The 15,030-nt window shown below is 39.1% G+C and overlaps 1 protein-coding gene across 1 annotated transcript; it reads right to left on the bottom strand.

Annotated features, from left to right (window-relative positions):
* Window positions 1-39: 39 nt before the first annotated feature.
* Window positions 40-13,913, bottom strand: LOC140927074 (plastin-3-like). The gene is made up of 13 exons (XM_073376739.1): window positions 13,817-13,913; window positions 13,387-13,542; window positions 11,206-11,465; window positions 10,181-10,430; window positions 8,781-8,987; window positions 8,260-8,325; window positions 7,465-7,563; window positions 5,931-6,078; window positions 4,744-4,832; window positions 3,567-3,774; window positions 2,315-2,421; window positions 1,144-1,287; window positions 40-315 (listed from the first exon to the last, which is right to left on the bottom strand). The coding sequence occupies exons 1-13, from the start codon at window positions 13,874-13,876 to the stop codon at window positions 160-162; spliced, it is 1,950 nt and encodes a 649-aa protein (XP_073232840.1). The 5' UTR covers window positions 13,877-13,913; the 3' UTR covers window positions 40-159.
* Window positions 13,914-15,030: the final 1,117 nt, after the last annotated feature.

The raw sequence follows: 15,030 nt of genomic DNA, 5'->3' as shown, positions 1-15,030 counted from the left end.
AAAACGAAAAAAGAGAGTGAAAACAAAAAACCCCTTCCCGGTTGCAACACTAAATCCTACTTTTAAGTTATTCTTTTAAATTACAGCAAAGAAAAAGAACTATCTAAAACAATTCTTTTTCATACAATTTAATTGGTGTATTCACTAATAATTAAAAGCCTAATTTTTGTCTTTCACCGTAGCCGTCTTCATCAGAGAAGCAAACACTGTCAACACCATCTTCGGTTTGACTTCAACCAAGTCTTCAGGCAGGGCGTAGGTTGTAACTATCTTTCGGGCCACACTCAGAGCGTATTTAGCATTTTCAAGCTTCTCCTAATCAAGAATAATAGCATTTTACAATTTGTCAAAGACGTCATTTCTTGCTCTTCCGCTCCCTCCCCCCCCCCCTCCTTTTCTCCCAGTGAAAACATTGTAAGTAGCACAACGTTTGTTTTAAAACTTGTTATGATCTTTCCTGCAAGTCTTTCGAAGTATTCATGTGTTAAGGCAGTCATACCTGACTGCCAAAAAATAGACAATGGCCATCTGACTTAACTAATGTTTTATTCGCAAGAACTGAAGACATATAAACAAACAGACATGCATCAAACATATTTCTTCAAAACTAACCTTTTCCAGGCCCTTTAAGAAATCCAAGAGGATTTAGAAAAGTATCGCTTCCCATTTCAAAATCGTAAGAGGCCCTAACGTTTTGAGCCTCGCTCTCGAGTAACCCTCAATCTACCTCACTGCGCCCTATACCCCACCCACTTTCAGAAAAAAAAAAAAAAAAAACCGTGCGTTCCGGGATTCTCGAGTCAAAGTATGCGCGCCTAGGAGGGTTGTACACGCTCGCCATGTTTGTTTGACTCTTCTGTCTGCGCCAAGCTAAGAGTTTGGCGTAAGTGTTGATGTAAACTTTCAAAATTGACCAAACAATCAATGGGTACAACAGGAGCTGGCATACTGGCATACTGGCATACTGGCATACTTGCATACTGGAATGAAGTATTGAAAATTATCCTTACAGGCTCCACTCCCCCGTCGCTTCCCGGCCCCTACGCGATTTTCGTGTAGATTTTCTCGAAGCGCTATCTTAGAGCCTGGAGCAGGCTACCTTGCCTACTGAATTTAATAAGGAATGCGAATGATATTCCTTACTTCATACGTCCTGCCCCCTGACACCAAGGCATACTTCACGGTACCAGGCTGGATAGCATCAACCAAATCCAAAACTGCCTTGCTGGTAGAAATGGCAGAATCCTTAAATGAGCTGATGCTACTAGACTTTTTCGCTTTCTTTAACTGCAAGACAAACGTAAAAGTAAAACTCCTTTAGGTCATAAAGCAAAAATTCTTCGCAGCCACCCTATAACAGATAGACAGCATCTAATAGGGTATTATTAATAAAGTAATCAAATTAATCACGAGAAAGGAGAGCCCTTAAAATCCCCTTACTATGTACAAACCTTGTACAATGCCCAAGTGTATTAACGATTTTAAGATATCGTCCACACTTGAAAACTATGTGAACGAATCAAGCTAAGCACGCGCATAACTGAAATAAAAATACCCAGTTCATCAAATAACTAAACGGGCGCGTGGAACCTATATTTTTTTGGTTTATTTAAAACTCGACCATTTATATGGATTTAAGTATCGCTTTCACACTATATAAATAAGAATAGGAGGCTTCAGAAATGGAAGTTTCCGAAAAAGATGACGTCTGTTTAAGAACAAAGCAAAAGCTGTTTTATAACTACAGTATAAGTAAGCAAAAGCGAAATTGAAAACGACATTTCTGTGGAAATACTATGCATGTGGAGGAGGGAGTAAGGGGGGTACGAATATCGAAAAATCGCACAGAAATTCGTATAAACACCGCACAGAATAACATAAGAAAACCGCAAACCGCATTGAGATTACCCGAAGATTTCTAAATACCGCAAACCGCTTGGTTTTGTAAATTAAAATAAAAGTTCCCTAAAAACCGCTCCAAAAATCGACCAAAACAGCATCACCGGGGCGTTCGAACAATGTGGAAAGCCCGATGCAGACGGCCCCATCATCCATCATGGACCTTTTTGATGTAACGTATTGTGAGGTAATGTATTTGTAATGCAATGTAATGACATGCCATGCAATGCAGCGCAGTGCAGTGCAGCTGTACAGTAACTTCAACAGTATGTGTTCTAACATTGGTTAGCGCAAAGGCGCAAAATGTCAGGTAGCGTAACGTTAATGTTTGTATCTGAAAGATACTAACGCCCTTAACATACAGTCAGAAAAACCAGACCTTCAGCACACGGTATGAATTGGTTTTTGATCTGACCTTTTCATTGACCCACGCGACAATATCTCCTTCCTTCATGGGTTCCCCACCTGGCTTTGAAGGTAAGCGGGAAATTGTGTATGCCCGCATTTGCTGCCACACAATAGCTGAGAGAGATAAAAAAATATATACTGAGTTCGAGGTACAGTCGAAGCTCTCTTTAATACGGATGTCTTTTCTCCCGACAGTACGGCAGTTTCCCTTGTCCTAGGGGAAAGCCCTACATTTGCTGTATTTCAACCCGGGCCCCGTGGGAACCAACTTGATACGAAAGTCCATTTACAGTCAACTCTCTATAAGACGGACACCTTTGGGACCAGCACTAAGCGTCCGTCTTACAGAGAGTCAAATAAAGGGAGTAAAAAAAGGCAGGGACCAACTCTAGGTGTCCATTTTACAGAGGTGCCCACTTTATAGAGAGTCAAATAAAGGGAGTAATGAAAGGCAGGGACCAACTCTAGGTGTCCGTTTTACAGAGGTGCCCACTTTATAGAGAGTCAAATAAAGGGAGTAAAGAAAGGCAGGGACCAACTCTAGGTGTCTGTCTTATAGAGAGTCAAATAAAGGGAGTAAAGAAAGGCAGGAACCAACTCTAGGTGTCCATTTAATAAAGGTGTCTGTCTTATAGAGAGTCAAATAAGGGAGTAAAGAAAGGCAGGGACCAACTCTAGGTGTACATTTTACTGAGGTGTCTGTCTTGTAGAGGTGTCCGTTTAGAGATAGTCGACTCTATGTGGAAGAGAAACACTTTTTCCACTCCTATAAACTCATTCTCACGGAAGTTTGATCTCGCTAACACCAACAAGCGGTCTTCTTTTTTAATGTTGGGAAATATACAGTCGACGCTCTCGGGTAACGGACACTTCTACAAGACGGACACCTCAGTAAAACGGACATCTAGAATTCCAGAGAGGTTTAAGGCTGCGTCTACACGAATCCAGATAAAAATTAGGCGGTTACAAAAATGTCCGGATTCGTGAAGGCATGGCCTGAGCGCCTTATAAAGAACAAGTCTCAGAGATATGAAAGACCTGGGACGACTACAGTAAAACCTCGAAAAGAGACTGGCAAAGTAATCTTCGCGCCAACAAGATTTTGTTGCAGCGAAGCTCGTTTCTATATTGAAAAATATCGTTAGTTATCGTTAGTTGTTAGGGATTTCGCTTTGTAGGGCTTTGCCAAATCGAGATTTCAATGTATGTGTTGCAAGAACAATAGGCCTTTAAAAGTAACTTAATTGATGGCTACTTACCGAGCGTTAAGGTTTCGTTACAATCATGAATATCCTTTCCTTCAATACTAACCAATGAAAATTTCATTTGGTCTTTACCGATCTCCACTGCATAATTGCAATTTTCTACTTTCTTCATGTTTCCTCCAATCCCACTCATCTGCTTGAATGATGAGGGCCTGTTCACTTTATCCCAACTGACAGTTCCCGGCTTTATTTGATCATAAATCTACAACAAATAACGGTCGATAGCGGTTTGGGCGAATGGTAAACAAACTACAAGATTGTGAATCCTGTTCGGGACTGAATCATGTTTACTTTATCATTTGCTTACACCTATTAATCAGTCCCATTTATCGAAAAACGGCCGAAAAAGCCTAAAACTGGCAGCAAGGTCGGTTTGACATTCCGTTTAAATCATTCAGTTCGAAAAAAAAAAAACCTGCAGGACTACCATTTTTTACTTTTCGTTGCTCCAGGAAATGTTCCACTTTCCCCAAATTGAAGACCGGCGAAATTAAGTACCAAAAAGTTACTTATTTCAATCTATGTTAATCTACCTTAACGTACACCAACCGCCTTAATACCATTGACGATTTCCATTCTTCAATCCTTTTTTAATCACTTTTGTGTTTCAAAACAGCTTCCCCTGCCGCCAGAGGAGCCCTATGCAAAAAGGATTCTCGTCGTCTCGTTAAGGGGCATAAATTGAAGATTTTGGCCTAACTAAGGGTGTTCATGATCAGCACCGCAAGACAATATTTTTACCCATAAAGGGCAAGAAAGGATGAGTTCATACTCTCTTGTTTAGGGTTGTGTGTAATTAAACAAACACTTTGTTAGTGTCACTTGACTCTTCTCCTTTGGGGGTCAAAGAAAGCCTGAATCATTCCCCTTTTGGTCTCCTTTAGGGGGTTGATTGTAGTTTTCTGACAAGCATACCCATCCCTAATCAATGGGAGTCTCCCCAGATGCATCCATGTAACCACAGCCAATATTGCACTCTTTCCAGTTGTTACAGATGAAAAATACTTTATCAATCAATTTCTCCCATTAGGTGCTTCTTCCCAGCCACTCATCGATCAGTCCGTCCATTCATCCATCCATCCATCAAAACAGCCATTAAATCAACCACTTGATCAGTGGGACAAACAACTTAGATATAAACTACCAACTTAATAAAATGATTACCCTTTACCTGTAGCAACACCAGTCCGTTGGAGAGGTCTTTGTAAAGGTGACTCACATAAGGGGATACACCAATGCTGTTCATCCAGTTACGGTAAGCTACAAAGAACATAATTATGGCAATATCTGAATATTTTGTTTCATCTTACAGTCAAGCCTGGTCAAGCGTAACCCCTCAGATGCCATTAATGAATTCGAAAGCTGAATCTTTTAGTCGTTGCCGCAACAAGTATCAAGTTCAAATCTGCATTCCTGTATGCGTAATTAGCAGTGGTTTTTTTCACGATGATTCTCGGCATTCGACAATCTTTGAATAGACAAAATTGTTTCGAAGTCATTTACATCACATTCAAGAAACTTGAACCGGTAGAAATTTGATGATTACCTCACGTGTGAGTTCACTTCTCATTACGCATACAGGAATGTAAAGATGAATCTTAAATCTACTACCAACTGGCTCACCTTTGGAATAATAAATTTATTAATGGAATCTTGGCCGTACGCTTGATCTGGCTGGACTGTAAAAGCACGTTAAAAAGCCAACTTTCACAATGAACGCCAACGGCGATAACCTTCAGGTGATGGTGGTGACGATGATAACATCGAGGAGGAGGAGGAGGAGGAGAAGTAGGAGGAGGAAGAGGGGTAAGAATCAAGAGATGGTAGTCCTCCCTTGGAAGAATGCAAGAAATCAGCTAGAGATCAAGAATGAAAAAATAAAGGCGGAACAATAACAAGCAACTGACGTTAGACCCATTCTGTCTAGTAGAGAGTGACATTTCGGACACACAAGTGAATTTTGGCCTTGACCATTCGGCTTGCTGCTTAACCCGGACCTACAGATCAGAACCTCGAAAATCCACAACAGAGTTGATGCATGTTTGTTACCTCACAGACTAATCAAGACAGAAGGGCAGAAACCATTCTATGAGGCAATATCTACTGACAATCTACCTGCCAAACAATTTGTAAAAAATCCTATGTCGCCAATGCTGTCCTCTTAATTGTAATTATCAAAACAATTAATTATCTTTGGTATGCAGTAACATGAGGTTGCGGATGTCGGTGTTTTATGGAAAGGCTGCACGAGACTGAATAACAATAGAAAAATCACAATATGAAACTAGAGCTATTCAAAACAAAGATACTTCATCTGTTGTCAAATTTAAAAACTTTTATTCTACAGAATTTACTAACTTCTCTCTTCTCTGGTCTCCATTTTGGGGTCTTCGTGGTCCTCGTGACTCTCCATTTTCTCATTGGTCAAAGGAAGCAAAGCTGGATACGTGTTGAACAAGTTGGCTACAAAAGCCATATTCAGCTTGGTGTTTCCTGACGCAACATCCTGAAAAAAATTAACATACCCTTATAAGAAATTTTGATGATAGTATTCATTATATGTATTTTGAAATAACCGATGATCCCCACAATCTGATTGGCTCTCAGCAGTATGATTCATTCACGATTCACACTATGTTTTGCTCTATAAATCACATCTGTTCTAAATCGCGTCATTCATTTTCTAAGTCCGCGCCATTTCGCTCTATCAGGATATTGCATTATTTCTGTTTCTGTTACAAAATGATATGTAAAAGCCTTTTTGCTTGCACTTTTTAACAACCCGGCTACTAGACCAAATATTAGCACTGAATGAATTCTGCCCTTTTTTAAAATGGCTGTAATTAAGTGGTAGTTGAACTTGAGTGGTGCAATTTTTGTCTGAAATAATACTTGTGTTCTCAAATCGCGTACGATTTCAGACCAAATTGCACCACTCAGTTCAATTACCATTATATACCATAAATGATAATACCTTAAGAACTAATCCATTATAATTTATCAAATCCTCGAATAGACATGTTTCATGACTATGGATGTTAGTGGAAGTGTGGCGGCATCTGTAAATTCAGTTTCACCAACTGTAAAATTTTAGAACGCGAGGGACAGCCAGAAGAAGTATTTAAACATTAAATTAAACTTGGATCAAAGAGGACGATAAATGATAATTCACAGTCTTCTTTGGCTGTCTTAAAAACGTTGGCTGTCCATTAGCTGTCCATTACACTTTCGTTTTCGAAAGCGGAAATATGTTGACTTTTAATCCCAAGCCCCAATGATTTCCATTTCCCTCCATATAGAGGAAAGACATATCATCTCCGTTTTGTGTTTTAAATCTCACTTTTTATTTTTCACATAAAGGACGCAACACTTCAAATTCCTCCTCGCTATTTGCAGATGTTTCTCCACTCTAGATCTATGCAGTGGTTATTGGCAGGAAGTGATACATCTTGATGACAAACTACTTTAGTTACAGCCATGCGAATCTTTTGAACTAGGTCACCTAATGAGAATTTCCGGACAATCAATCTATAAAAGTGCTTTAAGTCGGGGTAAAAACCTTTCCTTTGTTGGTATTTTGACAATTGATGGGTTTACAGTAGGCTTTTAGGGACGTGATGGGAGATTGAAGGCCTGTTATACGGATTTCAGGTAACGAAAAATTTCCCGTAGGAGACAGGGTAAAAGTATTCATATATGTAACCGTGTTGTTTTCAGGGTTCTAAGATTGGGCGATTGAGAATATAGTTTTCTCCTTTTTTGCTTATGGGGGTTTTGGGCGGTTAAACTTTGTAGGGAACTTCAACTTCTATTGCTTTCCACGTTGTATATATATATATTTATTATGCATACCTAATCTAAAAATAAATAAATAAACATTTCAACGCCATACCGCGGGGCGCACAAACTTCTTGCATCCGATGCTGTCTGCAATTAGTAACATTTTCTCAGCCCTTTTCTTAAGATCTTTTTCCTGTAGCAAGAATAACAGCTGTGTTAGTGACCAAGGACAAATTCAACCAAGCTAGATCATTGGCCGATGCTTATAACAGAGTTTTGTTTAAGCAAATTTAATTGAATTTCTAGAGAGAAAATGAAGATTTAACTCTGTGGGGAGCTGCAGCCTTAAGGCAAAGCCCCCATGTTTTGGTATGCGCGCGCTAATCACCCGTGAAGTCATGCCCAGTAAAGATGCGCAATACAATACTAAGAAATAACTTTAAGCAGTTCATGTACCGAAAACATTCCAGCTACCCAAAGTAGCACTAGGAAAAGGCTACCACATCCAAAAAGCAAAGAGGGCCAAATACTCTCGGAAACTTTACGATAGCTTATCATATTTGGACTCCACAAGTCTTTTCAAAGAAGTCTAACGAGTTCGACAACAAATATATTCAAAATCGTCATTCCAGTGTAAAAGGAAGCTGGCTGTATCATGGCTGTGTGTCCATTCCATTATTTTAGTATTTCCATTCACTCGCACCCCGATGGCAACCATCAATTTGCCCATCCACGCTTTCTTTTGTATTTGCAAATCTCCCTTCAATGTTTCAGGTGGCTATTTTTGAGCTTCGCTAAATTCAATGGAGGGCATTTCCTATTGCCTGAATTTGGCTTGAACTCGTGACACAATTCCCTTAAAGACTTGCTCATTCTACATCTGACTCACTTGCAAAATACCAGCAACTGGCTCATGTTCAATCCCTGAAATTCGTGAAATTCGCCACAGAAGGTACGTATAGCACTCTGAATCCTGAATAGAAAATAAACAAGCAAATCATAAGCTTGTCAAGTCAGAATGCCATATGTCAATAACTATATGCGCCCGAAAACGTTCTTTCTCAGAATATATCATCAGAGACAAAAGTAGTTGAAGCAGTTGTCTAAAATGCGTTCTTTTATTAACGATTCCTTTCATTTATCATATAACTCTGTTTAAAGGCCGTAAGTCAACAACCCCCTCACGGGTGAAAATTATCACACGCGCTCGCGTATTTCACTCGGTCTTCTTCCCCTGAAGAAAATGTGAGCTCACTCGTATTCTAGTAAAAACTATACACTGTTTTAGACCAAAAGGGCTAATAAAACTAATATCTTTTGGAGCCGCTTATGCCTACGTAGCTTTGATAAGCGAGTATCCCCCTGGGTTCGAATCAATTCGGAGGGTCAGATGCTCTCTTTGTTCCCGAATACATCATTTTCCGATACCTTGATGTCCTCATTGAAATTTGTCACCCTACGCATGTGCCCTTCCTCTTTTAAATGATAGTTAAACCATCGTAATAGAAACTCCTCTGGAGAAAGGTCTTCAATGGTTTCATCATTTTCCAGGAGATGTGGCAGTCTTTCGTGGATGCTTTCGCCCAGTGCCTCGTCAGATGTCGTCTTGGAGGTAATGTTGGAAAACAAACCAATCTACAAAACAGGTCAAATAGCGTTTTCGAAAAAAAAAACTTAAGTAGCTACAAAAAAAGTGTCCATGTTGGTTCACCGTGTAAGGTCAAACGTATCGGATATTTTTAGTTTTGTTTAGTGGTATAGTATTCAACATCTTTGCTGAGACTGCCTTGAGCCCCAAAAGGTGGCAAATATCAACTTCGATTGTGTGGTCTCTCTCCTCCACAGAGGCCTCTTTGTGTAGTAGGGAGGCAGGAGAGAAGGAAAAAAGAAAGCACGCGAGGGACGATGGGAAGGGGAAGAAAGAAAGCCTTTTTCCCTTCCCATCGTTCTCCGCGCTTTCTATTTTTCGATTATTGCTATTTTCATTGGGTTACCCAGCGAGAGCCTCTACGGCGGAGAGAGTTGTGTGGTGGCTATTTTGGAATGGCTGTGAAAAAAAGAATTCACGACAGTACAGTATTTACAATCAGTACACTTAAGCAATTGTTCTCAGTTTGTACTTTTATGAGTTTTTACTTTCACGAGCGTTTTAGAAGCTCATGTTAGAAATGTTCAATATTTTAAACTCATTTGTTTTTGAGTGTATCATGCAGTAAAAGAGCCACAGTGTTAATGTTAAAAATGTACCAGAGTATTTGAATAAATCATAATTGGCGGAAAAATGGAGCTTTCTTCCAAAACAAAAATTGACAACTGAAGTTTGTGAAAATTTGTGATTTGGCGGGTACTAAACCAGTCAATAGCTTCTCCAACGATCTTTTTTTCCTTTTTTTCGTCTAATCCCCTTGCGCCAGTGGTAAAGAAATCCCCTTTTCAGTTCAGTTCGTGCGACCCACAGTCTCAGAAGGTCTGTGAACAAGCTTCTATAAGGCCTGTTTCAAACTTCGTGCTACTGATGTTCTAAGCTCGCTCGACTTTAGCACAACTGTAGAACGACTTTAGACGTCAAATTTAAATCAGTCGGATAAAATAGCTATTGCCGCATGCTAAAAACAAAACTTTAAAATAAAAAGCGGTATAGTGAACTTTGTTTTTTAACATATATATAATTTATGAAAGCTCAGTTGCCGTGCTACATGATAGTAGCACGACTTGGTTTCAGGCGTCGTACCTCAGCCGTGCTAAAGTTGAATTTAAGTCGATCAACTGAGCTTGACACGCAGTAGCACAACGTTTGAAACAGGCTAAACGATCAAAGCAACACTTACTCTGATGATCTGCCACATGACTCCAAAAACCAAATGAGGCTTGGCCTTCTCAATGTCTTCTGCTCCAATATTGACAATGTTACATCCAATAGCACGGGCAGAATTTAGCGCCAGTTCCAAATTTTCTTTGATGAGCACATTCTTTAGCGCTCCACTCATCTTTTCTTTGATGAGCATGGTGTTTGCATTCTGTGGCTTGTTGACGGCACGTTCGTCTATCGTATTAGGCACCGTTAAATTAATCATTTTGCTACAAAATATGAAAATTAAACCAAATCAAAACAGTTTACAGATCCTTGGTGTAGGCGCCTCTTACTTTCTCAAGTTCCCCCTGCACTAGAAGGCGGCCTCCGGCGGCGGGGGGGGGGGGGGGGTGGGGTACTCAACAAAGTTTTATACGGAGAGGCTTGCCCCGAGGTCCAAACCCTTATCCTTTTATATACCATTTTTGACAGAAAAGAATACCCCTTCAGTCGATTTCCTCCAGTTGATAAATGTTACCCCTTTAATTACCTAGTTAAGAACTTTGCATCTCTTTTAACTACCGTAAGTTTGCTGTTGTTAAAATATGAATAAACTACAAAACAAGAACGTTTTCTAGACTTTTTTCACAGCCACAAAATGCAACGTTTAGCCCTACTGGGCCCTTTTACCGCCGAAATGATGTTTTACCTTCGATTTCATATGCCTCAACTAGTGAAATCCCTATCCTTCCATATACCTGAAGTCTGACAAAGGTGTACTTCATTGAGGCGGAGCCTTCCCTTGTATGCCATCATAGGGAGTACCCAGCCGGGAAGTCGGCCAGGCCGAATGGTTTCTGGCGCAGCCTTCCTCTTTGTCGTTACGCAAAGGAGCGGTGCATGACAACTTAAGGGACGATTGCGTTGAAGCAGAAACTCATAAGGGGTTTCTGGTTGAAGACCATAGCCTGCGTAGCTATTGAATCTACGGCCTCCTCTGCTATGTTACGTTATTGTCATATTCCTGGGGTTTATACAGATTTAAAGTTCCTCAAAACTCACCATAAAACTATGCCATCCTTGATCTTTTCAAATACTTCCTTTTCATCTGTTGGGTTAATAGGTAGGTAAGGCTTTGTTTCCTTGTCATCTTTCAGTGCAGTATTTATCCATTCCACAAAAGCCTCTCTCTCTGCTTCTTGGTAGGAATGCTTTGAACTTTCAGAAGACCCCTCGGAATTTTCCACCAGGTTTGTTTTCTTACTGATAAGCTTTCTAAATTCTGAGCCTGCTTTTAACTTACTGCTGTTATGTTTGTAGATCTGAAAGAAAAAGTTCATAAATTTCGGGGGGGTTCAAGTAAGCCTGAGCTACTCCCTTGGTGGTTAGGGCTTTAATTCTAATTTTCCGACCGGCATCCCCGTACCTTTTATACCGGGCGGAAGTCACCACCGGCCCCCTTTCCCCCCACCGGTGAAAGACGCTTCAACCTATGGTTTAACCAATTTTTCTTGTCTTTATTTATTTATCATGTTTTTATTGCACTTGTCGAATTTGTTATGTTTAATCAGAACCAACAAAATCAGCCGCTATTTTGGTAATTACACAGCCGTGTTCTCGAGTTAATGACATTAACCATTTCGGTCGACAAATGAAACCTATCTTGATTCAGTTCTATATTGATTTCAAAACTATTAACTTTTTAATGCAAAGTTGTTGTTTTACTTTTTCATAAAACCTTTTGCTGTATTCAAGTTGTTGTCGTCGCCGTCGTCTTTGCCGTTTTCCTCCCTATTACTAAGGAGAGGGATGTAAGTGGCCATTCGAGCCGGATCACGCGTAGTTATGTTCACAGGTACAATTCAACAGGAGACATTTTAGTTTAAGATGCGAGGGCTCTTTTTTTGCCTTCTTAACTTTCTCTAACCATAAGCAAATATGTGTTATGCGGGAGTCAAAGTTGCAAATAGTCGTCCTGTAATAGACATCTATTTGCAGCTTTGATTAATTCCCTTGCATAGATACACTTGGGTTGACTGTGTTCTGACCAAACTGGATGGCAAAGACTCACTCAACTGAATTTTGTGGCATCAGGAATTTTTCCTATCAGAATAATTTAAGACTAATGCAGTTACGTGAATAAAAAGAACTCGGTTATGGGCGTTTTGGCCAGATATAATGAAATGTCTTCGAATAAATAACCTAATAAAGGTAAACAGTAAGAAAAGTTGGAACAGCTGTATCTTTTCTCCAGCCAGAATTAAAATAAAACACTCCAGACTGCCCGGTTAGGACGAGAGAAGAGTCAAGGTAAATTTAAATGTAAAGTTGATCAGAGTTTCAGTTATCACGCTAGCTTAAGAGCAAAATACATTTGAAACACTGATTTGAAGGGTCGCAGACCTTTCTGGTAGTATTTATTGGTTTCGACTATCTTTCACCCGATTGAAAAACGTTTCAAACTTTCAGACAATCAGCGAAAATAGCATGCTACCTTTGCCTCTATTGCCACGTTTTTGACGTCATAATATCACATGTGACCCACTTCGATTTGCAGACCTACGGATTTGCTTTTTATCCCCCAAGTTGCGCTATGGCAGCCTAAATTCTGTTAAAGCTATAAGGGGATCAAAAAAGGAGCAGCTAGGGGACCAAAAACACCCGTTGTAAATGGGGTTAAATAGCTTTATGTTCCCATACTTGGATCCCTTGGATCTTTTGAAGTAACTTTAAGCTTTTTTTATCTCAGTAAAGGTAAAGACTGGCGAAGAGAAAGCTTCTGTTGCAATTAATTACAGGTCAGATCAGTTCTCAAACAGAAAGCCTGTCCTTTGTTCAATAAAAGAAGATTTTTCATTGTCATATATACAAGAACTCGCAAAGGTTTCAGTTATATGCAGTGACATAATTCATTCGATGATTTCAAACCATTCGCAAATTAACCGGTAATACTGGGTAAATAAAAAAGTGCAAATTGTATGATAGTCTCAATTTCACCTGTTACCAATAGTTAGAGTGCAAGCAGGTGCTCATTAGAAGAATTTGCATACAGTTATGAAGGTGGATTCAAGAAGTGTTAAAATTATTTTAATAAAGTCGAAGATGTTCTTAATTTGTACTTGATCGCTTTTTTTCAACATACATTAGTTACTTGATCTCATCTGTTCCTGAATCAGGACAGAGGTATGTAAGAATTCCCGTTTATGATCATGGGCTACTTGACTTATAACTTCTACAACTCACCTCCAAAAACTCCTTAAACTCAATACTTCCATTTTTATTTTTGTCGACTTCTTCTATTATTTTGCGTAATTGGTATCCAGGAATGTCTTCTCCTAAAGCTTTCATGACCTGTCCAATTTCGTCGCAAGTGATGTGATTGCTGCCATCCAAGTCAAACTGTTAAAACAAATAAAACAACGACAATCGCAGATATAGAAAAGAGTAACGGCTAGTTACACTTAAAAGGAGTATCTTGCTTAATTTTTAGGAAATTAAAAAAAGCAGTTATCGCTCATAAGATATCAATTCAGATAAAAAAAAATTATGCTAGGCTATGATGGGCAAAAAGTAGTTATTGTTTGAAGTTGTTGGCTTAACTTATCACTAATAATAATAACTTGAAAAATAGCGTAAAACAATTCTCTCAGGGTTGATAATAGCTCGAGTTTACCTCGTAAAAAGTCTCCTGAATTTCATCGATCTCTTCTTCTGTGAGTTCATGATTTTCCATGTTGCAAAGACTTAGAAGGTTTTTCAAAGATCTAGTCCCTTGGACAGAAAGAAGGAAAATGATTTTCAGTGAGTCATGCCGAGGTTTCGAAGAGAAACACAATCGCTGCTATTGGTCAAAAGGTTTCTCTTTGACCAAATTTGGGCAATAATACGTTTTTCCCTTTCCTCTTACATTCACCAGCAATGAACTGTACTTTGACATTAAATATTAACTACTTTAAACCTTGACTAAATTTGGAGATAGCTTTAATTTGTTTCGCACTCTATGTGCGCATAGTTATTTCTATTTAACTCAGTTTAAAACGTCACTTACTAGACTTCTTGCAATCATTTCCTCCTTATGCTCAACTTGTACCATGAAAGACAAAAATTGCAAATATTTTTTAGTTCGAGAAAGTTGTTTTCTTCCTCGAGGGCGAGTCACAATAGGTTAAAATTAAAATTGTATGAACTAAGGTCAACTCTAGTTTTGTTTCCAAGGTACACAATTTCGCAACAGAGTAGTCTGAGTTCAACTGTGTAAATAATTACTGGGACAATAGTCTTTTTTAATTTAATTTAAAGCCATAATTATAAGCCAACTTGAAAAGCAACAAAAAGAAGATATATATATATTTTTTTAAAGTTGGCGATATTTTTGACATTACTTAACACGTTTGCCATTAATAGAGTTTTAGTGTGCAGATTTGCTATAGGATTTTGCTAAGCGCCGTTTAAACGTCTTTACGGACAAATTTGGCGTTAAATTTTCATAATCAATGGCTGAAAAAAAAAGGTGCGCTAATGTGCACAAGAGTAGCATAGAAACTAAAAATTCCTCCTCTGGAATTCTAGAAAATAAAGCCAATTGTTTCCTATAGAAATAATGACTGGGTGCCTCAGCGAAACTTCAACAAAAGTCTCTTACAATGATCGTAACAACAATGGATACACGAATCCTCTTGGGGGGATGCCTGGGGGGTCACTAACCGGCACATTCATTCAGCCCAGTCCACTTGGAGATTTCAAAGAAAACGTCCTTTGAAGCTGGCCAAGCTCAAGTAAAAACATCTTGCCAAAAACTGAAAAAATGACGCAGAAATACAAAACGTTTCTTGTTACTCGATTACAGCACTATCTTTCGTTCCTAATGCAAAAATGGAGCAGTATTGA

Source organism: Porites lutea, chromosome 2 (genome assembly GCF_958299795.1).
Source record: "Porites lutea chromosome 2, jaPorLute2.1, whole genome shotgun sequence".
Lineage (NCBI taxonomy): Eukaryota > Metazoa > Cnidaria > Anthozoa > Scleractinia > Poritidae > Porites > Porites lutea.
Note: the sequence above shows the minus strand (reverse complement) of the source record. Positions and strands in the feature narration are given on the sequence as shown.

What these genes read in the sequence shown, in the direction of transcription:
- LOC140927074 (XM_073376739.1), bottom strand. Translation starts at nt 13,876, where the DNA reads ATGGAAAATCATGAACTCACAGAAGAAGAGATCGATGAAATTCAGGAG. An exon ending in TTCAGGAGACTTTTTACGAG is followed by an intron (nt 13,543 to 13,816) that starts GTAAACTCGAGC and finishes TTGTTTTAACAG; the next exon opens with TTTGACTTGGATGGCAGCAA. An exon ending in TAACGAAACCTTAACGCTCG is followed by an intron (nt 2,422 to 3,566) that starts GTAAGTAGCCAT and finishes TATCTCTCTCAG; the next exon opens with CTATTGTGTGGCAGCAAATG.